Source organism: Salmo salar, chromosome 05, assembly GCF_965601325.2.
Source record: "Salmo salar chromosome 05, fSalSal1, whole genome shotgun sequence".
Classification (NCBI taxonomy): Eukaryota; Metazoa; Chordata; class Actinopteri; order Salmoniformes; family Salmonidae; genus Salmo; species Salmo salar.
The window spans coordinates 60731325-60759247 of record NC_138295.1 but is presented as its reverse complement, the minus strand read 5'-3'; the positions used below and the strand labels follow the sequence as shown (position 1 = coordinate 60759247).

The 27923-nt window shown below is 41.9% G+C and overlaps 4 protein-coding genes across 6 annotated transcripts; 2 read left to right on the top strand and 2 right to left on the bottom strand.

The window, feature by feature from the left end:
* Positions 1-692: 692 nt before the first annotated feature.
* tnfaip8l2b (tumor necrosis factor, alpha-induced protein 8-like 2b) lies at positions 693-6870 on the top strand. The gene is made up of 3 exons (XM_014200830.3): positions 693-1209; positions 5389-5712; positions 5874-6870. The coding sequence occupies exons 2-3, from the start codon at positions 5395-5397 to the stop codon at positions 6114-6116; spliced, it is 561 nt and encodes a 186-aa protein (XP_014056305.1). The 5' UTR covers positions 693-1209; positions 5389-5394; the 3' UTR covers positions 6117-6870.
* On the bottom strand, positions 6858-12613 carry lysmd1 (LysM, putative peptidoglycan-binding, domain containing 1). The gene is made up of 3 exons (XM_014200829.3): positions 12339-12613; positions 11822-12141; positions 6858-10740 (listed from the first exon to the last, which is right to left on the bottom strand). The coding sequence occupies exons 1-3, from the start codon at positions 12519-12521 to the stop codon at positions 10554-10556; spliced, it is 690 nt and encodes a 229-aa protein (XP_014056304.2). The 5' UTR covers positions 12522-12613; the 3' UTR covers positions 6858-10553.
* scnm1 (sodium channel modifier 1) lies at positions 12327-16264 on the top strand. 2 transcript variants are annotated; one of them, XM_014200828.3, is made up of 8 exons: positions 12327-12538; positions 13142-13212; positions 13337-13425; positions 13521-13615; positions 13739-13839; positions 13934-14085; positions 14185-14317; positions 14531-16264. In XM_014200828.3, the coding sequence occupies exons 2-8, from the start codon at positions 13199-13201 to the stop codon at positions 14652-14654; spliced, it is 708 nt and encodes a 235-aa protein (XP_014056303.1). In that variant the 5' UTR covers positions 12327-12538; positions 13142-13198; the 3' UTR covers positions 14655-16264. The 2 variants fall into 2 exon arrangements, with proteins under 2 accessions (XP_014056303.1, XP_014056302.1); XM_014200827.3 differs by lacking the exon at positions 12327-12538 and adding an exon at positions 12692-12942.
* tmod4 (tropomodulin 4 (muscle)) lies at positions 16240-27142 on the bottom strand. Of its 2 annotated transcripts, XM_014200676.3 has the most exons (10): positions 26990-27142; positions 21919-22100; positions 21251-21407; positions 20493-20615; positions 18130-18222; positions 17889-18019; positions 17628-17735; positions 17340-17483; positions 16960-17104; positions 16240-16664 (listed from the first exon to the last, which is right to left on the bottom strand). In XM_014200676.3, exons 2-10 carry the CDS (start codon positions 22024-22026, stop codon positions 16642-16644), a joined length of 1032 nt encoding a protein of 343 aa, XP_014056151.1. In that variant the 5' UTR covers positions 22027-22100; positions 26990-27142; the 3' UTR covers positions 16240-16641.
* Between the last annotated feature and the right edge of the window lie 781 nt (positions 27143-27923).

Sequence of the window (27923 nt, the reverse complement as noted above, 5' to 3'; positions counted from 1 at the left end):
TTTCTTCTTTAAAAAAAAGAATTCATTTGGAAATATCTTATAATTTTATTTCACGTAAATCTAATTTAATGCCTTTTTAGATTGTATTTTAAGGCAGCATGTGAAGAATGTGCAACGGATGTGTAGACTCACAATGCACTGTCAAGTACTATTACCCCGGTCTACCTATGTCTATGTATTTGCTTTTCACAAATTCAACATCAATTGAAACTAAGCCAACACGAGGAGAGATAAAATCTATGGCAACCAATGCAAACACAACTGGTAAATAGGTCTTATATAGTCATCAGCTTTTACTGACTTCCCTCCATTTCAAACCAATGTGAACTCAGTATTTTGAAATACTGTTCATTCCTGCCAATGTAGTTATAATACAGTACATACTCCATACGGTATAATCCCTTAATACTCTACTATGTTGCCAGGGTCAAAATTACAATGACAAAAGTAAAGCAGTGAAAATGTTAAAGGTTTAGGATTAACAGATGAACTATATGAATTTATATGTTGCTGAAGAGCAGATGTGACATGGAGTCCATTGCTGACAGAAGCTGCATTCCTGCAATGGTGAACACAAAAAGGGTTAAGCCGCTCCCCTTTCAAACGTTGGATTATTGCTAAATTCTTTCTGGGGTTTTCACTTGTCAGGACAAGCAGAGGCCCACTGTCAGCAGATAGAGGGAGGGAGAGCGAGAGAGAGAGTCAGAGAGAGAGTGAGAGATAGACAAAGACAGAGATAGAGACAGAGAGAGAGCGAGAGAGAGACAGAGAGTGAGAGAGAGAGAGTGAGAGAGGAACAGAGTGGATGAGAGAGAGAAACAAAAAGAAACAGGGAGACTGATAAAGTATGAAGAGGAAGGAAAGCAAGAGAGAGATACTGTAGTTTGAAGTGGAACAAAAGTTTTAATTTGAATTTTAGAGGGAAATACAAGAGAGAGAGAGATAGAGAGAGAGAAGGAAAGAGAGAGAAACACACTAAGGGGTGTGTCATAGCAATTTAGTTCCTCAAGGAAGTACAAACTGACATTTATTTTGAGACGGTGGCGAGCAGCACAGATAGACGAGACACAGAGGGATTTTATTTTCACCTGGTAAGATGAAGGGATTCCATTAACGCGTGCTCAATGCTGACAACCTGAGCCGCGTGCCGTGGGGACTGAGACGTTTGACACGAAGGAGGGAGGGGAGGACTCTCTCAGGCATACACAGGTAAGAAGACTCTCAGGGCTTTCTGATAACTCAGCCATGTCTTTCCTATGCACAGATAGCTCTACCTTTGACAGAAATAACATACACTCTTGCAAATATAACACTTGTGTTATTATTGTAGCGAGCGTGTCGTTTTTTTGTTACATCTTTCAATACAGTTTAAGCCTATGTGGATAAAGTGAGAAGGAAGGTGGTACTGAAGGACCAAATAAGATCATGTGTGAATTCCTCTTCGATACTTTTGTAACTTACACTCGACTTGGGAGACGTGCACTGTATGTTCACTCAGAGTCATGCTGGAACAGGTACAAACGGAACCCAGTCCTGACAGACAGCTGTATAACTGAGGAGAGAAACCATCTGTGCCTGGTGGAGCTTGCACAATCAAACAAGCTGTGGACTTTCTTTTCCTCTACTAGTCTACACGGATTGAGAGTGCCAGAGAGCCAGTCAGAGCGAAAGACAAAGACATGGAAATGACACAGCAATGTGTTGGACAACACAGTAAGGGGTAAAAACAAAACTGGTCACCACAAACCAACTGCTGTTTCGCTTCCTTAATAAGCCAGCAGAGTTGTGTGTCGGTCTTGAACAACAACTCTTCAAAGACTTTGAGAAACGTTACAAAAATCATACTGTATGAACAATTTTGAATGAAAAACTGCCAGCATCAAACAGCAAGCATTCAGTCCAACACCATTGTTAATGAAGCAATACTGTTGTGATGCCAGTTTTTGGTCCATTATTGTGCCACATGCTGAACCTGCACACACACAGGACATATCCTGATCTAGAAACCCATACCAACTAAATGCTGAGAGAAAAACTGGAAAGTTCCACACTTTGTGAGGTCCTCTGTTGAAAAGAAAGGCCTGGACCTGAGCTTAGGATAATGCCACCAGGAGTGTGTTCAATGAGGTGGTAGAACTGCGTATATACTCTGTTTGTATGATTAAAAGTCATGCCCAGCCTATATGATATACTTCTATCTGAAATACCCTGAACATTTCTCCCTTCTGAATAGACACTTTAAGAACTGGGAGGCCTCATTGCCCCATAATACCACTCAAGTCTGGTGACAGGCAGCGGGTGACATAAGCCTTTAGGGCTAGTGTTAGTGGAACATGTCTGCTTGACCTGGTGCTTTGTAATAGCAGGAGTAGAAGTCACATTCTGTCTAGGGAAGTCGAAGGGAGCCCACAATTCCCCTGCTAAGCCCTGTGGGAGTCCAGAGGATTTACCTGGGCGCGCACACACACACACACACACACACACACACACACACACACACACACACACACACACACACACACACACACACACACACACACACACACACACACACACACACACAGCAGTCATCTACGGAATGCTAAATATTTACCTCTCCCACCCCGCCCCCCTGCGCATAATCTTCCAATCAGCGATCACTATCTCCAAGTCAGTCAGCACAGCTCTTCTTGATCCACACAACCTGCCCTCCTAACACTGGAGTCATGGAAGACCCACATTGCTTGGCTTTTCCCATTCCTGAAAGTGGAATAATGTCTGGTTTCATAAAATTGGTTCCTATTGTTAATGGAGAAGTTAGTGCTCTTTCATCCGTAGCCTAATGGACAGAACTCAAATTGACCTTCTTGAGTGCTCTCTAAATGTGTACATGGTCATTGTTGCTGTACTCCACATGAACTGTGTAAACATAAAAAGCATTATCAGTCCGCCCTGTGCTGTCCATATCAGGAGAGTGGTTTTTCATTGTACTCTGGACTGTCACATGAAGACAACCCAAAAATTATATTTATCCTTTAAACAATTGACTTAGCAGACTAGTCAAATAAACAGAGTGAACTTTCCTTTAAGCCCATCCAAAAAGCCAGCTGTCTCCAGCTGGAGCTCCATATTTCTGCAGGGAGGATAGATGGCTGATGCACGTCTCTCAATCCCCACTGGGCTTTTCTGCATTGGAATGCGATTGAGAGTGAATCTGAAATAGCTATCATGCTGTTCCACTTCCATTATCATCGTTAAGGGAAATTAATCTAATGAATGTTCCCACAGAGAGCGGAGGCTTTGTCCTGGAGCGTACTATTAGAAATGTGACACTGGATATGCATGTAATAAAAACCCAGTGGGATGTCAAATGGGAGATGTGTGTTTGCTGATTATGGAACATAGCCTATTAGTATGTCAGGATCATTTGATTTATTGGCAGAAAAGTCATTTGTGTTTAGTGCTTACTGCATCAATTGTGAGTCAGATAGATGACAGTCATTTGGATCACACACGCATGCACTACTACACACACACCTGGACCCGTATTCATAAAGCCTTTCATAATAGGAGTGCTGACGTAGGACCATTTCCTGTCAGTCAATATAATCTGTTTCATTACTTTCTAAAAGCTTAAACAGATCCTAGATCAGGACTCTGAGACTCTTTGTGAATACGGGACCTGAAGCGATTTAAAAAAAGACCCAGATGTGTGAAAGCCTTGTTGCCACTTAAAGGATGCCTCAAAGTAAAACCTTTTGCCTAAGGGAGGATTCCAATACAGTAAATATACACTCAGAAAAAAATGTGCTTTCTATAACTGTCCCTATAGGAGAACCATTTTTGTTTCCAGGTAGAACCCTTTTGGTTTCAGATAGAACCCTTTTGGGTTCCATGGAGAATGCTTTCCAGAGGGGGTTCTATATGGAATGCCAAAGGGTTCTACCAGTAACCAAAAATAGTTTTTCCTATGGGGGATTGCTGAATAACGCTTTTTTCTAAGAGTGAAGGATAGCCATTGGGTCTAGGACCATGACTTGCTCCATTCCCCCTGTTCTGATGCAATCTAGGAGCACTTGTAGAAACCTGCCTGAGCTATTCAGCCTACCTGCCTCTCACATACTTGTCCACACAGGCCTTAAGTGGAAATGATCACCACAGGATGATTGTGTATGCTCTCGACATGTAACAGAAACCAATGGTAGGAATTGTGTAACCTTTTATACATAGTTCATACCCATTTTTACAATGTTGAAAATGATGTCGAAATGATGTGGCCACAATGTAAAGATACACAAATAATTATCTATTTCATCCATGTATAAAGGCTTATACTAGAAAGTGGTACCTTCTGAGCATTAGACTATGTGTTACATTTAGGTTAGGCCCAATTCCATAGGTGTACCACAGAACCTACTGTGTTCATTTGAAATTGAATACATCAAATGAACCTGCAACACAGGACCTGCTGCAGGACAAAGCTGCAATGACACTCGTCCTGTTAAACGGTGTGTGGTGCAACAGTTTTGTGTGTTTACGTGATGTAGGTGCACTCATGTCCTCCCATGAGGGCTAGCGCTCTGTATCTTCACTCCCCTGACAGGGACACGGTGTGGGGTGAGGCTGTAGCCTCGGTGGGTAATTCCCAGTGGTGTAAAGTACTAAAATAAGTACTGCTTAAGTAGTTTTTTAGGGTATTTGTACTTTACTATTAATACTATTAATATATGGCACAATTAACCAGCAACTTTTATTTCACTACATTCCTAAAGAAGATGTACGTTTTACTCCATATATTTTCCCTGACAACCAAAAGTACTCATTACATTTTGAATGCTTAGCAGGGCAGGAAAATTGTCTAATTCACACACTTATCAAGAGAACATCCCTGGTAATCCCTACCCCCTCTGATTTGGCAGACTCACTAAACACGCTTTGTTTGTAAATGATGTCTGAGTGTTGGACCATGCCCCTGGTTATCCGTAAATTAAAAAAACAAGAAAATTATGCCATCTGATTTGCTTTATATAAGGAATTTAAAATGATTTATACTTTTACTTTTGATACTTGAGTATATTTTAGCAATTACATTTACTTTTGATACTTAAGTACATTTAAAACCAAATACTTTTAGATTTTTACTCAAGTAGTATTTTACTAGGTAACTTTCACTTGAGTCATTTTCTTTTAAGGTGTCTTTACTTTTACTCAAGTATGACAATTGGGTACTTTTTCCACCACTAGTATTACCCATGGAACATCCCCTTGATGTCTCAGTTGGATTCTCCGTGATATGAAAACAAAAATCCCAGAAAACTGAACTGAGGGAGATCCTGTGGCACGGCTGAGCTAGGAGTTAGAAATAACATGATAAGCTATCTCTGCTCACTTCTCTCTCCCAACCCCCAGGTAAGGATGGAGTCGTTCAGTTCCAAGGATATGGCCATGCAGGCCCAGAAGAAGATCCTCAGCCACATGGCCAACAAGTCTGTGGTCCATATGTTCATAGACGACACCAGTAGTGAGATCCTGGACGAGCTCTACCGAGTTTCCAAAGAGTATTCAGGCAACCGCTCAGAGGCCCAGAAGGTGGTGAAGGACCTGATCAAGATAGCAGTGAAGATTGGCGTGCTGTTCAGACACAACCGTTTCAGCCCAGAGGAGCTGAGTCTGGCCCAGGACTTCAAGAAGAAGCTGCATCAAGGAGCCATGACAGCCATCAGCTTCTATGAGGTAAACATGCCGGCACCTTGCATAACACTATAATGTTACAGTGAGTTAATCGATCATAGACCACTATGCATTAACGGCCCATCATTCTCTATGAAAACAGATAAGACGATGACAACATAACATTGTTATCCTATCTCTATTTCCCACTTCTTCTTGTTCAGGTGGAGTTCACCTTTGACAAGACAGTAATGTCGGAGATCCTGACAGGATGCAGAGATCTGCTGTTGAAGCTAGTCGACTCCCACCTCACACCCAAATCCCATGGTCGCATCAACCATGTATTCAACCATTACTCCGATCCAGAGCTTCTGACCCAGCTGTACAACCCTGACGGACCCTTTAAACCCAACCTCACCAAAATCTGCACTGGCCTCAACCGTCTGCTGGAGGAGGGGACATTATGAGAGTGTGAGCAAGTCTATGACTGTGAGAGAGACACTGGAAGATCTGCTTAAAGGGGTCTGCTTAGAACTCAAGAGAGGACTGTGTGTAAGGACAGGAAGTGTCCATGCTCTAAATGAGAACTGGCGAGATTTGTGACTCAAGTTTTACTTGATGTAGTCACTCACTGATCTGTTATTTTCCATAAAGGGTACTGCCCAAAGTGGAAAAAATATGAGAATACGCAGGATGGTGTAAAGTTAATGTCTCCTGATTAATTGTGTCTCAACGAATGGAGTTCCTGGAAAGTCAGGATTAGGTTAAGATTGTGTCAACCACCTGATTTCTATACAGTGGAATTTCCGTCCATGGTTTCACATTCTCATTTACTACTATTCTATTTTCTTGGTTGTTTTTTTTCCTCTCACTCTCTCAACATATGTACTGTATAGGGAAAGAGAAACCTCAAGGATTGCACAATACTGACTGACAGAATGAAAACAAGGGTTAAAAGCAAGAGGTGAAATATAAAAGAATAGAGTACTACAATCTAGTGGTCCAGCTGGCAATGACTCAGTACTGCATGTATCAAAGAAAAAACAGAAGCTTATATACAAAAACAGTGCACATCTACAGTGGATACAAGACAGCAATTTTATAAGACCCAAAGAGAAACTGGATTGGAATATTTAAGAACTGGCTATAAAATAATTCTGCTTTATTTGGGCCTTGTACATCATAGGATTGGAAAAAAATAAAATGCCTTGTAAATTGGTATCTTTATTGTCTATTTGTGAATATATTGACTTTACATCTTTAGTTAATGTTATTAAAATGTACAATATGTGCAATTTATGAACAAATTGACAACAATGTGTATACATACAGTACCGGTCCAAAGTTTGCACACATCTACTCATTCAAGGGTTATTCTTTATTTTTACTATTTTCTACATTGCAAAATAATATTGAAGAGATCAAAACTATGAATTATTTTTTTTTTTTAACATATGGAATCATGTAGTAACCAGAAAAGTGTTAAACAAATACAAATATATTTTAGATTCTTCAAAGTAGCCACCCTTTATCTTGATGACAGCTTTGCACACTCTTGGCATTCTCTCAACCAGCTTCATGAGGAATGACTTTCCAACAGTCTTGAAGGAGTTCCCACATACGCTGAGCACTTGTTTGCTGCTTTTCCTTCATTCTGCGGTCCAACTCATCCCAAACCATCTCAATTGGGTTGAGGTCAGGTGATTCTGGAGGCCAGATCATCTGACGTAACACTCCATCGCTCTCCTTCTTGGTCAAATAGCCGGAGGTGTGTTTTGGCTTATTGTCCTGTTGAAAAACAAATGATAGTCCCACTAAGCGCAAACCAAATGGGATGGCGTATCGCTGCAGAATGCTGTGTTAGCCATGCTGGTTAAGTATGCCTTGAATTCTAAATAAAATCACGACAGTGTCACCAGCAAAGCACCGTTACACCACCTCCTATATGCTTCACGGCGGAAACCACATATGCAGAGATCATCCGTTCACATACTCTGCGTCTCACAAAGACATGGGGGTAGGAAGCAAAAATCTCAAATTTGGACTCATCAGACCAAAGGACAGATTTCCACCGGTCTATGTCCATTGACTGGCTCAAACGCATTGAGGAAAGAAATTCCACAAATGAACTTAACGAGGCACACCTGTTAATTGAAATGCATTCCAGGTGACTACCTCATGAAGCTGGTTGAGAGAATGCCAAGTGTGCAACGTTGTCATCAAGTTAAAGGGTGGCTACTTTGAAGAATATCAAATATATTTGGATTTGTTTAACACTTTTTTGGTTCATACATGATTCCATATGTGTTATTTCATAGTTTATGTCTTCACTATTATTCTACAATGTAGAAAATAGTAAAAATAAAGAAAAAAAACATGGAATGTTTTGTGTGTGTCCAAACGTTTGACTGGTACTGTAGGTAGTGGGCAAAATGGAAATACCTGGGTAAAAAAGGGACAAACTGGTGAATCAACGGTAACATCACATATCAGAAAGAGTAACCAGACCAGATGCTTCTAAAATAACTAAAGGCAACATAAAATATATCTTGTACTTCTAAACTACACGTCAAGATTTACTTAAAACAGCAGAAAAGCAACAAATAGCAAGGAGATCCAACAAGTTCCTCACTTTCATTGAGTATGGCCAATTCAGTATTGTAACAATACATCCGTAAATCATGGTTGCCAAAATTAAATTAAATACCAAGGCAACCTTACCACTGACTACAACCTAGTGCCAAGATCAGAAAAAGAAAGTGCAATGCTCAGTAGTCTTCTAAAAATAAATATGTACATCATTGCGTAATTGTAACAAACACCCAATGAAGACTAGGCTATACCAACTCACATTGGTTTCAATAATAAATACATTTTTTTAGAGTCAACTTATATTGTTCTCCAAGACTTGCATATTGTTCACATTATTGACATTGCATAAGACACTACGAGGTAGAATAACTCACATGATCTAGCACCTGTGGCCAAACATAACTTGGAGAGTTACAAAATCACACTAACATACAAACACAACTCACAAAGTACCACATTCTGACTCTTGTTTTGTGTAGTAAACGGACAACCAGACAGTGCTGTTCTGGACATGGTTAATATATAATATGTAATCAATGTACTACAACTTGAAATAACGTGGAAATAATTAATTGCTTAATAAGAAGTCTTCTTACACACTACCGGTCAAAAGTTTTAGAACACCTACTCACTCAAGGGTTTTTATTTTTACTATTTTCTACATTGTAGAATAATAGTGAAGACATCAAAACTATGAAATAACTCATCATTTAGTTATCAAAAAATTGTTAAAGAAATCAAAATATATTTTATATTTGAGATTCTTCAAATAGCCACCCTTTGCATTCTCTCAACCAGCTTCATGAGGTAGTCACCTAGAATGCATTTCAATTAACAGGTGTGTCTTCTTAAAAGTTAATTTGTGGAATTTCTTTCCTTCTTGATGCATTTGAGCCAATCAGTTGTGTTGTGACAAGGTAGGGGTGGTATACAGAAGATAGTCCTATTTGGTAAAATACCAAGTCTATATTATGGCAAGAACAGCTCAAATAGCAAAGAGAAACGACAGTCCATCATTACTGTAAGACATGAAGGTCAGCCAATGCGCAACATTTCAAGAACTTTGAAAGTTTCTTCAAGTGCAGTCACAAAAACAATCAAGCGCTATGATGAAGCTGGCTCTCATGAGGACCCAGAGTTACCTCTGCTGCAGAGGATAAGTTCAGTTGAGTAACCAGCCTCAGAAATTGCAGCCCAAATAAATGCTTCAGAGTTCAGACACATCTCAGACACATCTCAACATCAACTGTTCAGAGGAGACTGTGTGAATCTGGCCTTCATGGTCGAATTGCTGCAAAGAAACCACTACAAAAGGACACCAATAAGATGAAGAGACTTGCTTGGGCCAAGGAACACGAGCAATGGACATTAGACCGGTGGAAATCTGTCCTTTGGTCTGGAGTCCAAATTGGAGATTTTTGGTTCCAACCGCTATGTCTTTGTGAGACGCGGTGTGGGTGAACGGATGATCTCCGCATGTGCATTTCCCACCGTAAAGCACAGAGGTGTTATGGTGCTTTGCTGGTGGCACTGTGATTTATTTAGATTTCAAGGCACACTTAACCAGCATGGCTACCACAGCATTCTGCAGTGATTCACCATCCCATCTGATTTGGGCTAAGTGGGACTATCATTTGTTTTTCAACGGGACAATGACCCAACACACCTCCAGGCTGTGTAAGGGATATTTTACAAAAAAGGAGTAATGGAGTGCTGCATCAGATGACCTGGCCTCCACAATCACCTGATCTCAACCCAATTGAGATGGTTTGGGATAGGTTGGACTGCAGAATGAAGGAAAAGCAGCTAACGAGTGCTCAGTGTATGTGGGAACTCCTTCAAGACTGTTGGAAAAGCATTCCTCATGAAGCTGGTTGAGAGAATGCCAAGAGTGTGCAAAGCTATCATCAAGGCAAAGGGTGGCTACTTTGAAGAATCTAAAATATGTAATATATTTTGATTTGTTTACTACATGATTCCATATGTGTTATTTCATAATTTTGATGTCTTCAGTATTATTCTACAAATGGAGAAAATAGTAAAAATAAAGAAAACCCTTGAATGAGTAGGTGTTCTAAAACATTTGACCGGTAGTGTATGTCAAAATGAAACTCATCCTTGCAGCAAAACAATTTTATCAACAGTGCTAATGTCCAACTTTCAAGTACCAAGTCCATAGAGCAGCAGGTTACTCATCAGTGAAAATAAGAACTCTCCTAAATCTGTAATGCCAGAGTCGCTTGGAGGCCAATCCCTTTTTCCCCCCCCATTAGTACATGTGTCCCATGATCTGCCTGACAGAGGCAATGAAATCACAACTCAAAGATCTCATCCTCTCTTTCTCTCAGTTTCTTTGTGCATTTGGTGATGGTGAGGGGCACTGCACCAAGTATGGCTTGCTGATGCATTCTGGGAGAGGTGACGACCGTGGCACTGTTTGACCTTGTAAATCGACGGTCTGTTGTCTTGCTGGTACAAGCTGCTTCCAAAGATGTCGATCTGTGATGGAAAACCCCAACAGGTGAAATAAACAGAACCTTGACAAAATCATTAAATGAAGAGCTAAGCACATAATACAGTGTTTCACAAACTATGGGGTCACGAAAAAAACATGAATACTTTGGTTTTAATTTGCTGTTGCCGCTAGATGCAGTTCCAATAAACAGAACTATTTATATTTTCTTCCTACAAATATGTCTCCATCTTTTGAACCGTTTAAGCTTCAAAATATTATGTCCCCATCACTCAAATATAAGACTTTGTTTCGCTCTACAATGACCATAAAGGAATCATTAAGAGTGGACAAGACAAGGAACTAAAATCAGACTTTTTTTTTCTACCAAGATCATACAAAAATATTGCCTGATCATCTTCTGAACTTCCCAATACCTTTCTGTTGCATGTCACTTCCTTCAGATTGAAATACTGTCAAAAGTACTGTCAGACTGATTTGCAATAGACTGTCTTTGCCTCAATTAAAAAAATGGAAACATTGGCCGTTGATTACGTACCTTTTTTTACATGGCACTTTTTTTTTTTTTTCATAATGGGGTCACTGGCCCAAAAAGTTTGGGAACCCCTGATAATAACATGCTATTGATGTCATGACATTGACACCCTACATGTTTAAATGGATATTAGCATTTCATCAAAGTTAAAGCTGCAAACTTTTTGTGCAACTGACCAAATTCAAATAGAAATGTGTTATAGATCTGTCATTCTCATTGAAAGCAAATCTAAGAAGCTGGAAATCTGTTCTTTGTTAACTATTTCTATGCTTCCTTTTCTTAAAATTTCGTATTTGCATATTTTCTCTTTCGGTTTTGTATACTATATTCAAACAGCTAAATACAATATTTTTGGTTATGGAAAAGGCATTTCACAGCGGTTAAGATGGTACAATGATTATCCACACTATACTTGCTTGTTTTGTCAAACTGAAATTAGCCAAACTATTGGATTTTGGTGGAGTGATTTCTGCATTGTGCATCTTTCAGAACTTTAATGTAAACTCTCAGACTGACCACTAGTTTATGACAGGACATTATAGTACGATATGAAGTTATCTGTGTGAATTTACCGTTTTTCTCCCTCTTGGCATCTTTTCACAGCTGCTTGCTTGGACTGGCTGATCATACGATCCATCCTTTTTAAGAAATTCATTGGAGAAAGTTCTGATATGCTTTCTTGTGTCTTTTCAGAGTTGTTCACTGGCTTCCCATTTTGAGTAGAGCATTCTTTACTTGTACTGTCCTGTACCTGGCCTGAGTCCTTCTCAGTCACATCTACCCCATTATTAGCATCACTGGTGTAGTCTGACAGCACAGGGATAGAAAGAGACTTCTTTATGAATATTGAGTCATTCGTGTACAGTCTATTTGCTCTTTTGATTTGTTCCATCTGTTAGAAAGAGAAAATTGCAGAAGATGTGGGTTTATGAAGGTAAACAAAGTTATCACCATAGCAAATGCCTACAAATTGCCAGTTTTGTGTCGTCATGCAATAAAAACTCCTCATTGACAAACTGTCTGCTGGGGAAACATTTCAAATAGTCAAACATTTAGGAAGAATGTCAATGCCATTGTCTAGTTACTCACAGATACTCCATATTTCAACGCGAGTCCTTGCAACGTCTCTCCTGGTTGAACTTGGTGTTCAATTCGTCTTTGTCGTACCGGAGAAAGGTTGGATTGTACAAGGCTGCCGTATGACCTCGTCCGTTTATCGCGAAGTAGACCGCCTCCACTGGTTGAAAGAGGAGCCCGTTCCCCGTGGAACATGGTGGAGCTTGTAACTGGTAAGCTAACTAGCAATAGTTTGCCAGCTAGCTAAATCGCCTACCATGCGAGTATACAGCAAGAAAACCCGTATAATCGTTATTGTAGGGAGGTGCTAGCTAATAACATGAGTGTTAAAGTGCATGTAGCTAGTTTACCCAAGTTAGCTTCTAAAGAAAAACACTTGCCATAAAGATTTATTCAGTCAGCTGTCAGTTTTTATGGCTGCCGTGGTATGACCAACTCCCATAATTCCTCACTGAAAGCAGGAAGTAACGTTAGTTGAATTACAAACGGTTTTGAAGATGTTTGGAGTAGCTAGCTATTAGCAAATAAAGACCTTCAACTACCAAATATATTTAGCTAAACCTAAATGTCGTTTAAAAGAGATGGCAATGATCAGAGTCAATTGAATATCCTCAAGGTAAGCCATCTTACTAGTTGTTGCTTACATAAATCAGTTTGTACGCATGGAGCAGCTTGTGACCATACATAACTGATTCTAACGTTACTTTAGCTAGCTACATGCTAAAGTTTGTAATTTGTACTGTTTCATATTAGCTAACTAAGTATTTAGCTAGTTAGATAACGTAGCTAGCTAACGTTAATTATGTATTTCCCAGAAACGGCGTGTTGCAGATCTCTTGTCCAATTTCATTCCAGAGGATGAGGCAGCCTTGATGAAAAATGGAAGGTGAAGCACCGGCATCATTGCTATCAACTGGAATGAATCCTTACCCAGATCTTACTGTTGTTTTAATTTGGCAGAGCAAGCACTTATCATGAGCATCTGTATTTTTTTCCTAATTCCCTTTCAGATACACCTGCCTTGTGTGTTCATACCGCCCTGTTTTTGATACAGTTGACATGCTGACAGTACACAGAAAGGGGAAAAGACATCTCGAAGGTGGTACATATGTTCAATTGTTTTCCCAAGCAGGAAGCTATATCAAAACCATCTGTGAAAGCTGAATGTACCTACACTAATCCTTTCTTTGCCAGGGATGAAGTGGTTTTATGGAAAGAAAACTCAGCTGAAAAATGAGATATCTAAACGAAAACATGAAAACTATGTTCAAGCTGAAGATAGCCAACAGGTAAAGCTATATAACTAGCCCGGTTACTCAGTGAAATATTTTGTCTTTGTAAACCTGAGGCTTTAGACTAGTGTAAACTGGAGTGTTGACTATGCGTCATGTTGTTTTTTGTTTTCCCCATAGGAGCCCTCTAGTTCTGCCCCCCTGTTGACACAGACACGTAAACTCACCCACCACGCCTTACTGAAGACTGTGCCATACAACAGTTGTCACAAAAAGACCAGGTACTCTATGCTGAAAGTGATATGTTATTGTGAGTAGTACCCTACACATCATTACAATCACATGTTCATAGACCCTTTTGACATGTATTTCCAGTACAAAGTCTGAAAAAGGATCAGCTAGTTCCATTCCAGACTGTGACATCAGCCCCTCCAACACAAGACTATCATCACCACATCAAACGTCAGTGGAGACGATAAGAGATACAGACATCATGTCCTTACCCAGTTCCAACAGTAATACAGCAGGTAGTCTAGATGTATTGTTAATAACATTATCATATTACAAATCTGTAATGATTGGTCTCCCCTCTAACCCTTTTGTTCGATGCCGTTTATCCTCACTAGTCAATCAGGGATCGTGTCCAATCGGGAGAAATAAGGAAGTGTGTAAGGAGTCTCAGCCAACAGCGACCCAGGAGTCGGAACCTATGACAGCTCAAAGGAGGAGAGAGATGGAGCATTACCTTAAATTGAAAAGGTACTGTGTACCTAGAAAGTCTTGACTCATTCAGCTTCACCGCTAATCTGCATTTGTCATTTAATTCAAATTTCTCATTGGCTTCATGCATATTTTAAGTGTTGTTTTTCAATAGTTGTTTTTCAAATGTGTAGGCTGCAGTTATGTAAGTTCACCACCAGAGGTCAGTATGCCATAACTTTTCTACCACCTCTCTTTCACTTTCTGCCTCAGTGCGGGATGGCTGCAGGACAGGAGTGGCCAGTGGGTAAAGGATGAGAATGTGGAGTTTGAGTCAGATGAAGAGGAACCCTCATTGCTCCCATCCTCTCCCCCCACGGACTCAACAGAGGGCTGACCAGATGAGCAGCAGTGACCAGACCAACACCACCACCTTCCAACAATCCCTAGCCCTTTCCTCAAACCCTGCCGCTGACACAAAGGTCCCGTTTGGACATACATCTGTTGACTCAACAGTTATGAAGTGCACTCTGTTGTGGTAATGACAACACTATAAGAGCAGTACTAGATCATCTTGAACTGCCTCCATGCTTCCTTTGTTCCTTTGAACTGCCTCCATGCTTCCCTATCTCGGGGAAGATGCATTGGTGCTTGAGACAATGTTTGACTGATTCTCAGCACCCTTTGTGTTATTCCGTTTGCCCATTTTATTTAGGTCCAACACCTCCCCTGTTAAGGCTAAGCTTCTGTGAGTTTACCATAAATCAACAGCAGATAGGACAATATTACTGCTAATCTTGGTAGTGGAGCCACCGGTTAACATTCTTCAGAAGGTTCTCATTTGTGACTCACCCCTAGACCACTCTATATATTGGATAACCTAGAGAAAGGGAGCGTGTGGACTTAACGTGGGTTAGCTTTAAATGATGATGTTAAAGTGTGGCAAAAACTGAGTACCTGATCATTATTTTTGAGCTCAGTGCGTGACTGCCACAAGACGTTTGGAATGTTTGTTGACAGTTTTTAGCTCTTGTGTCGATGCAGTCTTATGTGTCATCAAGACTGATGATGTTATGGAGTTAAATTGTCAATGCAATAAGTCATGTTGATTCTATCATGTTACTTGTACTTTTAGATGACTAAACAAAACAGTTGTCCTCCACTGCTAATTAGCCACAATGTCCAATGTCTGTTTGAATAACCCAGATACAAGGGAGTAAAATAAAGCATCACTGAACTTAGAACTGTATACCAGGTCAGTCACTAAATACCTTGCATGGTACCCTACATAACTATAAATACACATGCATTTTACTGTGGCTGAATGATCAAAGGAGAATAAATAACCCCAGGAATAGCATCTGGTATGGCAATACTGACCTTAAATCATTCCAAGCCTGATCCCTGTGCCAAATGTCACTCTTTATGGATGTAGCCGTACCACTGCAATCAAGGTTTCTAAACCCGTCTCCCATTTATTCAAAACCTGCTAGGTGACATTTCTTTACAAGAAAGTATAAATGTTGCTTAAATTGAGCATGATAATCAAAACACATTGCTTAATACAGGTATAAAATGAATGTGTAAATGGAGAATAGAGCCACTCCAATGCTATGAAAATCCTCAGAGGTTAGCAGCTGTTTGGTGAGGGTTCATGAATCTCCTTGGGTGCATATGGGTGCCCCCTCCCCTTCAGACCCTTTAAAAGTTGGTATATTCTGGGAAGGGTAACTCAAGCCCAGAGGACTAGGTTACATTCCCAATGGGGGGAGTAAAAATAGGTCAGGAGGTTTGGGGATCCGGCAGGCTCAATGAGGTATTGAATTGTTCCGATTCTCAAGATCTCGGAGCACACGGTATACTCTTGTATCTGCTTGTACCTTGTGTCAGCTCTGAATTTTGAACCATGGAAATTATGAACGTTGAATATTATGTATGTTCACATGAGGTGATGAAATGGCAAAAATATCACATTCAGCCCATTAAAACAATTATTTAAACATTTTATTTAAAGTATTTACAGATTTTCTTTTCCTAGATATAGCACCACCACCATGTAGGAATTCAGTCATTTTCTGACTGTGTTTTCATGGCATAATGTAGAAGCATAAACGACACTTTACAACGCTTTTTTACAATGCTTTTATGATGAATTCAATGGTCTACAAGAAGCTGTTTGTGGTTAATGAAATGAAAAGCTTGGACACAGACATAGAAATTAACACCCGGCCTTGTGAGGAGCACAGAGGGGTTGTAAGGGTTTGTTGCGCCCCATTGACAAAGCTAGCGCAAAGCTGTCAATGGCAGTTTGAGTTGTTAGGTCCAAGGGGCTGAATTGATAGGCTAGCGTCTTGTGAGCGCAATCTTGTTGCTTCACTCTCGTCTCATCTTACTCTCTGTTGACGAACTGGATAGAGAAAGAAGAGGAACGACATGAGTCAGCCAGAGTACATTATCAATGGTCAACCGAAAGCTGAACTACCTCAGTAACAGGTTAGAACATGCAGAACACCTAGAACAACTAAACATGAACTGAAAATAGCTCATCTGTCATTATGTCAGAACTATAGCCACTTTCTGAGGGTATTATAACAGCCTCGTCACAAAAACCCTAACAAGAAGAATGTCCAGCGCTTTAAAATTGACGAAGCACAACTGAAATACAATAATTGACAGTACGCATGCATTCTCAAGACACTCACTCATGTCATTGTTCCTGGTGATGGCGATGGCTGCTCTAGCCCGAGGCCCCTGCTGGGTGAAGTGGTAGCCGATCTTTACGATGCTGGAGTTGTTCTCCAACATGGTGGCAATCTCCATCTCACAGGAGTCCCCCAGTTTCTGTCTCTATAGGAGTGGGGTGGGTTAAAGGATGAAAAGGACTTCAATAACCATAAACCACACAAAATCACAGCATTGTCTTGTTATAAATGTATCATTGTTTTTTTCTCTCCAAAGTCTTTTAATGTCTCTTGAGGAATTTGTTTTATATTCAGTTGTTTGTACAGCATACATACAGTATGTAGCACTATTCAAATGTATGTATTCATACTACAGCATACTTTCTGTATGGGTGTCTGACCTGGTTGTCAATCTTGATCTCGGTCAGTGTGGTGTTGTTGGCCATGGCCTTGACGATGGCATTCATGCCCTCGCAGGTGATGAAGTTGGACTCGATGTTAAGACTCTGCAGAGTGGTGTTCTCCTGGAGCATCTCAGCAACAGCCTGATTCTCACACACACACACACACACACACATCCACACTTATGTTACTAGAGTCACATTCATTAGTAGCAGGGGGAAAATTACAATAAGGATGTGAAAATGAAGGTTCTTTGTGGCTAGTCTGGGGGAGAAAGATGTACTCACATAGGCCACGGGGTCGTTGCTGCGTGTAGCAGCAATGCTCAGAGACTCCACGTGAGTGTTGCCCTTCATCGCCTCAAAGATCTCTTTCAGCGTTGGGATGGGAATGTCCTACAGGACAGTCAGACGTCAATCACTTTATGCTGATTCAGTACGCCATAACACACGAGGCTACACGCTACCATCAAGTGATCTCATCCTCCATTGTAGAATTGGTCACTGTGTACGTTCAGACCATAGGATCTAAAGCCCACTAAGCTTCACCTTGATGTTGTTGAGGTTGACATCAAACAGGCTGCTGTCGTTTTTCTGGATCTGCTGAAGGGTCTCCTCCACATTTGTGGGGTTGGGGGGCTCTTCTGGGAAGATCTTGAATGCATCTGGTTTTACTACACCTAAAAGCACAGGAGTATCACAGGTTAGTGTAAGAATTTCCTAAACATGTAATATACTGAATACCGTAGTAGGTATGTTCTGCTCTGCTGGTCAACCTCTTCATACGTACTGTTGATGCCCTCTGTGTTGGCGATGGTACCAGTGGTGCCCAAGGCGTCGTAGTACTGCTTGTTGCTCATCAGTGTGTACATTCCCAGAATAGCTGCAAAGAAATGGGACTGGTTTACATATCTGTAACTCTCATTCATCATCCAGTAATATTTTCTCAGTTCAACATAATTAATGGTAGCTGTCAGCGGAGACCTTTAGCATGTTATTGCCCCAGTAAGTAATCACAAGGCCTTCATTATAACTAAACTGAGAGTGTATGTGACTGCAATTATTTATGAGGGCATTGTTTTGACAGGCAGGTCTCCCAATCTCAATTATACTCTACATATCTTCATGTAGAGAGGTGTATCCATTTCAACAACTGAATTGTACATTTACAGTATACACCCAACACTGTGCAGTACATTGTATCATGAGGTACAGTATTTACCATGTTATGCACGTGCCTACTCTGTGTGTCTGCTTGACCAGATAAAGACATTGTAGCCTTTCCCCAGTTCTTACAGAGAGAGCTGCAGTCACTGTCTCTAATCTCAGTGCCTCCAGGCCCTAAGGACGTTATGAAACCAAACATTAATGCCAGCCATGCAGACACACCAAGCCCAATGTTACTCTAACTGAAAATGGGCCAACACATAATGAATGGTTATTTGGCCCCTCATTTAGATGTATACATAGACATAGAGGCCATTGTATTGTTCAGTTTGACACCATGCCCTGGGGACAAGTACTTTGAATTCCATATATGCAGGTGAGTTAGCTCAGCTAAGCACTGCTAATTTTACAAGACGGGACATAGAACAATGGGCTCCTAAAAATATTGGACTGGAGCCGCTCTTGCTTTGCTCAAAACCCCAGTAGAGGGCAGCACTTTGAATCTCTCTCTCACAGTCTCATTACAGACGGCCCCTTGTCACCAAACTGTGTCACACACCAACTGCTGTGACAGCAAACCCCCACCACCCCCCCGCCCACGGGCTCCGACCTGGGGCAGGCTGGGAATTATGGGAGGGAAGGCCTTGTGAGGAGACAGGGATCCAGAGACAGCTGGTCTGGTGCAAAATGTGCCAATGTCACCCGGCTTGACTCTACAGTAGCTTTACAGTACATCCCAGCCTCTCAATAATAACAACAATTCCCCAAATACTATCAGTATTATTAAGAGTGAATAAAAAGCATCAATTAAATCTCAACTGCCTGAGGTCCCTCTCCCTCCCTTGCTGCTGTTGGAGCCGGCCAGGCAGCTATGCTATTGTGGACTCAGATCCAGCCCCAAACAAAAGAGTGACAGAGGCTAACGAAAGTTTAATCCTCATCTGGACTCCCTCCAGGGTCAAAACTGTGTTCTCAATGAGGGGGTTAATGACAGGCTAATCTATGTGGACACACAGTCCCACTCCCCAAACTCCCCCACTGTCACTTTCCAGACGCCTATGCTCTGTGGCTGTGGCTCTGCCGTTAAAGGAAAAGCAGTTAGGGGGCCTGCCCCTCGGACTGAGGCAGGCCTGGCGCCCCTGCACCATGGGTGGATACGCAGTGGGATTTAACTATCGTGATAAACAGTGTTTGTTCTGGGCCATACTCTGAATGATATGTGAATAAGGGTGTTATGGTCTCATATGGTTGTGTAGCTCAAAAGAGGCTGAGGCGTGAATTCTCATCGAAATAGATATCATTTGGAAACAAAAAAATGTACTGTGTGTTTTTTGGGTGAAAATCACCTATATCAAATTGAACCATAAATAACTTTGTTGTTTTGAAACAATGTCAGAGAGCACATTTTGCAGATGCAGTAAATGATGAAGTCCTTGTTAGGCACTGATATGAAGTAAGCACAGTGTGAGTGTAAAAACAACCAACAAATCGGGTTGGCACTGTAAGCGTTGACCACATGAGACCAAAATATCTGTTCAAGCATTTGACATCTCCATTGGGGTATACATGAAAAAAATTAAAACATGTTGATTCAATTAATTACGCTTAAAACAAGGTTGCCTCTTGTTTGGTGTAAATTGATATAGTACCTTTACCCAACAGACAAGTCTTTGACTCCCTCCCCATCCCTCTTTCCATTCCTCCCTTCTTTTGGTGGCTCTTGGCCAGCTTATTTTTGTGTTGCTGCTGAGCGCAGGGAATTGGAGCCCCCCCATGCCATGTCCCACATCCCATGTCTCTGCATGTCTGTATGTGTGGGATTGGGTCTGTGAAGCACTGGAACAATAATATTATGGATCAATGAGCAATGGAATAATATGGGCCTATGACAAAATAATAAAATAGGCCAGGGTCACTGTAAACAATTGGGTCACAATACACAGGGCCGGCCCCAGGCATAACATTTTGAAATGGATAGGTTCTCACCTGCGATGTCACACATCTCAGCGTCTGTGGCGTTCTTCAGAGCCTCCTCCAGCTCAGGCTCCAGGGTGATCTGCTCATGGTCGGGGATCTTTCCATGGCCTTCCTTAGGAACAAACGCTCTCCCTGGAGAGGGACAGAGAGAGAGAGAGAGAGAGAGAGAGAGAGAGAGAGAGAGAGAGAGAGAAGAAGGAGAGAAGTAGAGAGAGAAAGACACACATACAGAGGGACTGTCAGGGCAACTAGTATCCAAGGGGTCATGAGCAGACTGTAAACAAACAGTACCTATAGCACCAGGGGAAAACCTTTGTTCTCTCAGTATGTATCTTGTATCATATAACATTCTATTGAGATTCTAAATAATGACACGATTGTAATATTCCCCTTATAGTGGATTTGTCTTTGTTTTGGTAAAACAATGATTTGGATTGTTTCTGAAAACACTAAGAAAGCCCTGGTTTATATGGGCTTTGTGAATAAACTCCAGTAAACTACATTTTCTATTGTATAATTGTATGCATCTCATTTCCATATCAATGTTACACAAACCGCTAAAATTACACTTTTAAGTCACCACTTATCATTACTTATTCATAAAGTTAAAAACATTGGATTGTTTTTCAGTTTAAAGCAGTGGTTCTGAAACTGTGGGTCGGGACCCAAAAGCCACTCATATAAGAGCCCCCCCCCCCCCCCCCCCCCCCGATGTAGTGTGGAGTAGTGGAGTCAATAGTGTTGTTCAGTAGTGTAGTGTACCGGACCTTTCTTCTCGCCAGTAAAAGGCACCAGGTCGTCTCTGTCCTCGTGCTCCAGAGCTGTTTTCTCTAAGTGATCCAGCAGGGCGTCACGGTCAAACGCCCCCGTTGGGTTCTTCTTGGTCTGGTCACGCTGGCGGAACCCGGCTGGCAGGATGGCATTCTGGGACAGAAACAGTAGGGGTCAGAGGGCATGTGGACATTGTACAAAGAGTTCTGAATCCTCTGGGGTTCTAGTAGCTGGTTGTGTGAGACTGTGGTTTTTGAGATGTTGGAAAATGGATTTATACGATTTGTAACTACAGTATAAAGCTACGTAATCCACAGGAAATTCCTAAGTAAGTCTTACAATGTCAGAGAACAAGATAACATGGGGATGATGTTATTGGCAGTGCCTCAATTGTGTTGGTGTTCTGTGTGTATCAGTGAATCTGTTGTGTAAGGTACGCCAGGATTGTGGGTTCGGTTCGCAGGGCCACCCACACGTAAAATGTATGCATATATGACTGTAAGTCGCGTTTGGATAGAAAGCGTCTGATAAATGGCACATTATTATTATTATTATTATTATACTATGAGCCTTGTGGATACCTCAGTCTTTGAGTCCCTGGAGTTATCCTTTCTACAATTAACTCCCTTATTTGCCACAAGGGGCCCTCTGGGGCCCTCAGTACCTCGGGGTCCATCTCCTGCAGCTCACACTCCAGCGCCTCTATCTCCTCAGGGCTCATCCCTTTGAGGATGGCATCCTCGTCGATGTCCCGGGGGTCGCTTTTTGACATATCTGCAGGCTGGCTGGGCTCCTAGCTAGGGTCACAAACACACCACACACCCCTGGGGTAGAGCAGGGCACCTTCTGTGGGGAGAAGCAAGAGAAAGGAGAGGATGCACTTGTGAGACAGGGATACAGATTGGACAGATCTTGACAGATATGACCTCTCAGATAATAATAGTGAAGGATACTATGTGTTGGTGTCCTATTAGGACTAGCTAGTGTGGCAGAACCTGGGTAGCTAGGCCTTAAGCACACAAACTATTTTCATTTACTGTGTCTCGAGAGCAACTTATGTGTCACGACTTCCACCAAAGTCGATGCCTCTCCTTGGTCGAGCGGCGTTTGGCGTTCGGCGTCGCCGGTCTTCTAGCCATCATCGATCTACTTTTCATTTTCCATTTGTTTTGTCTTGTCTTCCCACACACCTGGTTTCAATTCCATCATTACATGTTGTGTACTTAACCCTCTGTTCCCCCCATGTCCTTGTCCGGAATTGTTTATTGTAAGTGCTTGTGCACGTATGCTGGTGTGTGACGGGTTTTGTTACCCATTGATTTTTTGTTCTATTTTATGGTGGTTTTTATTATTAAACTGCTCCGTTGGAACACAGTTTTTGCTCTCCTGCGCCTGACTTCTCTGCCGCCAGTACGCACCCTTTACATTATGATCTCCATTGAGTATTATTGTTGCCAGTCCGCAGTGTTGCCTCTGACGGTATGATGGTAATAATAACTTTATTTCCAGTGATAAACACACATTTCCCTGGAGAACCCTGCTGTCCACATGAATGCACAAATAAGCACTGCCATAACACACAAACACTGCAACATTTTAACTGAGCACTCCTTTTTTCTCCGGAAACTGAACTGAAATGAACACACTCCTATAGAACTGAAGCTATGTATTCAAAATGGAGAGGGAGAGAGCGAGGGAGAAGGAAAGAAAACGTGAAAGCGAGGGAGAGAGAGAGTGCAGGTTCTTTGCTATTCTTAGTTCCAATGTGGTGAGCTAGGGGTTTAGAGTTACAGAGGCGAGGATAGCGGAGCAGAGGGATGCGTTCCCTTATTTATCACTGGCTGACACCCGCTAGCGGCCCCACCCGTATTCCCTTTACACCCACCGGTGGACAAGCCAAGATAGAGACACAACACAGATCTGAGGTCAGTTTCAAGTGAGAGATGAGCTCAACCATGAAACAAACACAAAGCCTTGGCACTCAGTGGAGGAAATACCACAACAATATCATACTGTATATAACTCTGGCAAAACAGGTGACTCATAGGTATGAGTAATGCACCTATCAAGTGTAGGGTCAAATCCATCTACATTTTCAATTTTAAATCTGCATTCCATTGCATATTGGTCTTTTTAGGAAATGCTTTCAGAATTGACCCTAATTGTTGACCCTGACCACTTATAAGGTAAATCAAACACAAACGTGGACGTTTATGTGAAGACCGTACGTCTACCATTGCAACCGAAACAGTTCTATGAGAGCTATTCAAGGGTTACTGAGAAGCCCAAGTCAGTGATTGGCAATTTAACACCCCAAGTCAATAACAGAAAACCGAATGCATCCATCAATAGGAAATCACTGTCCTGAGTGTTGAACACGTCCATTAGCAGCTGATTGTAGTGGTGTCTAACCTTGTTCCTTTCTGCAAAGGTAACAGTGGTGTGCTTTGTAGCCCTTGATCAAGTTACAATGTCAAATGTTATTAGAGCGGCCACACATCTTGTGACTTATTGCAAACAAACACCTACACACCTTGTGTCTAACAAATAGACTGCTTTCACAGAACGCTTAGTCTACTTGTAAATAAGGCTCTGGGGATGACAATACACTTTGACAGAACATCTCAAATTAGTAAGTCTTCTGAGACACACACTGTGTGTGTGTGTGTGTGTGTGTGTGTGTGTGTGTGTGTGTGTGTGTGTGTGTGTGTGTGTGTGTGTGTGTGTGTGTGTGTGTGTGTGTGTGTGTGCCATGTCGTAATTAGTGAGCTAATATAGAATTACAGTAAAACATACTCTTACCACAGAAATACTGTAAAGTGTGTGTATAATAACTTCAAGTGTGGCACGTGTCCATGTATGTTTGTGTTCAGTGGAGGGGACACCTCGTCAGCACAGTGCAGCTCTAATGTGTTAAGCCAATGACACAAACACTGGATCAAACAGCTGAGTGTGGAAAAAGATGGAGGTAATTATGGAGCAAACAACTGTATGTACCTTTTAGTTCACGCGTTTCCCTCATGAAGGCATAGTGCCGAGAAGCACTGGCATTTTGTTTGTTCTCTTGCACATTGCAGGAACAACTTGGACTTGACTGGATGCAAAAGCAGCACAGCTTTCTCCTTTTCTAATTTGTATGGACAGATGAGGACATACTTACTCCTGAACGTAGCTCAATGAAGTTGTAACACAATGGGGCAACATTCAAACATGAATCTCCTGATTCAACTGCACCAAAGCCCTTGATCCCATGAGGTTTGTTTGAATAAATAGACTGCATAAACTATCGCTCGGAGTTTTACAACGCCCTGGCTTCAGTATACAACACTACCAAGTGCAGAGGTTTTACTGTGTATGAATGAGACTATACCGTTTCAGCACAACAAGTGTTCTATTTGTCAGAAACCTTAAAAAGCCTTCTGACAAATGTGCTTGATAAGTGTTCAAGAGGCAGAATGCCATGTTTTGATTCATTGTGTCATTTTAATGCGCTTTTAACCAATCAGAATTCAGGATTTAATGAGCATATTTAATATTCTGGGAGACGTCAGATTGGAAAGTAGTGCGCACACACCTGTCCATAGTATTCCCATTTGGTTTCTATGGGAACCAACCTACTATCTGAGCGGAACAGTGTCACCTGTCAAAGCCAGCTGGCTCAGGACATTTCTTTCCATCCGGAATCCCAACCATTCCCTGCACCTGGGTTATGCATGGCTAAGAGATTCTCTTGGGAAATATAGTTATTTCATCACTACCCACTACTAAACAACATACCATTTCAAGCAGCTTTATCTTAGTTGTGGCCGCTAACCATCTGAGGAGTTGGTTAGCAAATTCCCAGCGACCTGTGCCGCTCCGTGGACCTCTGGTTTAGCCAATCAAAACTTCAGGAAATTGACACCTGGCTGCACAGATGTGATATCAACAAAGAGCTGTCAGGTTCAAGCCACACAGAGCACACCTGTTGAGAGGAGTGGGGACCACCAAACTGACGCATCCCCCTATATTCATCGTGGCTTTACGTTCATTTCCCATCAACTGCATGGCATGGTGGCCATGATGTCACATGCTGTTGTGTTGGAGAGGCTCTGCTTTTTCCACTGGTGGCATCTGGTTCTGACAACGCTCACTCTCACTTTGTAATCTCGGCTACTCTGTGCAGGTCCACTAAAAGCTTGTGGAGCCTTGCGACAAAATTAGGGGTCCACAAGCTGTATGGTGATGCCCATTCCAAGTTCATGATCCCACGAGGTCCAAGTCTCTGAGAGGTACAAAGTTACAACAACTCATACAAAACAACTGTCTTGTTGTACAGTCCAAAGTGACTGTACGTACAGACAAGCCACATGACTTGGGTGAAACTGGAAAGATCATTAGAGAGAGGGCCCAAAGTGTCAAAGCAGTGAGTCACTCCTCCGGTTGACACATCTGAAGATTTCACACTAGTTGCTGGTTGACTCCTCCAGGTCTTACTGCACAAGTGTAAAATTCCAAATCAACTGCAACTTAATTTTAGCTTCACAGGTCAGCTACTTCCAACGGTGTAAATCTTCCCCGGCTTGTGTTGCGGCCTTCACCCCACACTGAAGTTCCACTCGGAGGACTAAAAGCAACATATCTGAGAATATCTTATACTGTCCAACATGGAAGGGTTGTTGTTCAATTGAATTGTGGGGGGGGGGGGTTACCTGAAAAATGTTAATGCTCATATTTCTATTTTGCTGAAGAAACTGGTATTTGCCATTCACCATAAATACATGTTTTGATGACAACACATCAATATGGAAGTTTTCATAGCCTGAAAGCAATGAAATTGTTTTTCAAGTACAAACAACTGTTCAGAAAAGAGTAAGAACTATTAAATAGGTGGGAATATATCTTTACAGCAATACAAGGACATTGTAATTCAGTTCCAATGCGTCTCTAAGCTGCCGTAACTCCACATCGTTAGCCACGGTGAAGACACACATTTTTGTGCCTGTTTTAAAGACTTTAGCACAAATCAGCCACAACTGGCCCCAGAGATGACTTGATCCAGCCAACACAGCTATTCAAACGCCATGTGTTGCAGTGAGGTTAGCTGGGAGTGGGGGTGGGGGTGAGGGACACCCCTTTAAATCTACCATCCCCTGAGACAACACCACAAAACTGTATAGTGATAGACAGCTATGAGATGACTTAACCACAGCATACAGCAAAATATCTTCAATTGAGTGACAATACTTTAGCTTAGGGTTTCACTGGACTTCCATAGAAGAAACAGGAAAAGGTCTCTGCATACTTCCAGTCAGATGAACATGTATTTAATTGTGGCTGAGCTTTCGGTCAGTCGACCTTCATCAGAGCACTGGACTCCCATAGGAAATACCCAACTGTCAACTGTCAAAGTCGTGGCCAAAATAATCCAAGGCAATTAGAAGACTAACACACCAACTTCTACAGTCAAAGTTAAGTATTCAAGCAATACCAACATAAACCCAATGTTGGATGGAATGAACCTGCTATAAAGTTGTTCAATTCTAATGTTGTCAAACTATATTCACATACTTGTCTCCCTAACTTTTCTGTCCCTGACACAGTCTCTCACACACAGACACATGCACATTGGGTAAAGCTTAGCCCCAGGCAGACACAGAGAGAGAGAAAGAGAGGGAGAGAGAGAGATTAAAGAAAGGGCCACCCTCATACCAACGGTATCCCCACAGTTGAGAGAGAAGCAGCCTCCCACCTACCTTCACAGAGTTGCAGTGCTGGAGCCCTCTACAAGGCAAAGCCTGCTGTTGGAACCCGAGAATGGTGTTTCTCTTTTTTCTATCCCCTCCCACCGGTTTTCTTTTTTCTATACCCCCTCCCCTCCCCTCCTCTCTCCTCCACTCCCTTCTCCTATCTCCCCCTCCCCTCTCCTCTCTCGCTGTACAGCCTTCTATGCTGAGACAGGGATACTGGCAGCACTTTGAGAGGTCAGCATTTTATTATTCTGGCTTTGCAAGAGCGACTGTGAATCACCGAGGAGAGTGAGAGAGAGCGAGAGAGAGAGAGGGAGAGGGAAAGGGAGGAAGGGAGGGAGTTGAGCGATGCCAATGTGCTAATCAGTGCCTCAATTAATAGAGAGCGTGTGTAGTGTAGTAGGTAACAGGGACATCTACTGGTGCTTTCTGAATCTCTGACAAAAGTTGTAACTACAGCTTATCAAGTTAAGACAGTATACAGTGGTACTCTGTGGTATTCATCATTCCTATCGTACCTTTACTCAACATCTCCATCCCAGACTCCACTTTAATAATACCGCTAGGCTAGGCTAGGCTACCGCATTTAGAGACAACATGTGATTTGAGTATGAGAGGGGCCTCCTTGTCCAATAGGGTCATCAGATGAATCCATGTTACTGACCCAACACTGTGAACTTCCAGTGACCTGAAACAAACAGAACATGACATGGAGGAGAGTTCTAAGGGGTTGGCTACCGAAGCGTTAGTGAACAGGTTACATGTTTGGGTTAATGCAAGCTTCCCAAAGTAGCTCTAGGGGTCAGTGTTATGGTCAGTTGATATTTTTAGGAAGAGATTAAGGGACAGGATAAGGATTTTAGACCTGGGTTCTAATAACTGTCACTGCAGTCTTTATCTCTTCCCTTATGTAGATATATTCCTTGCCATCCTTTCAAGT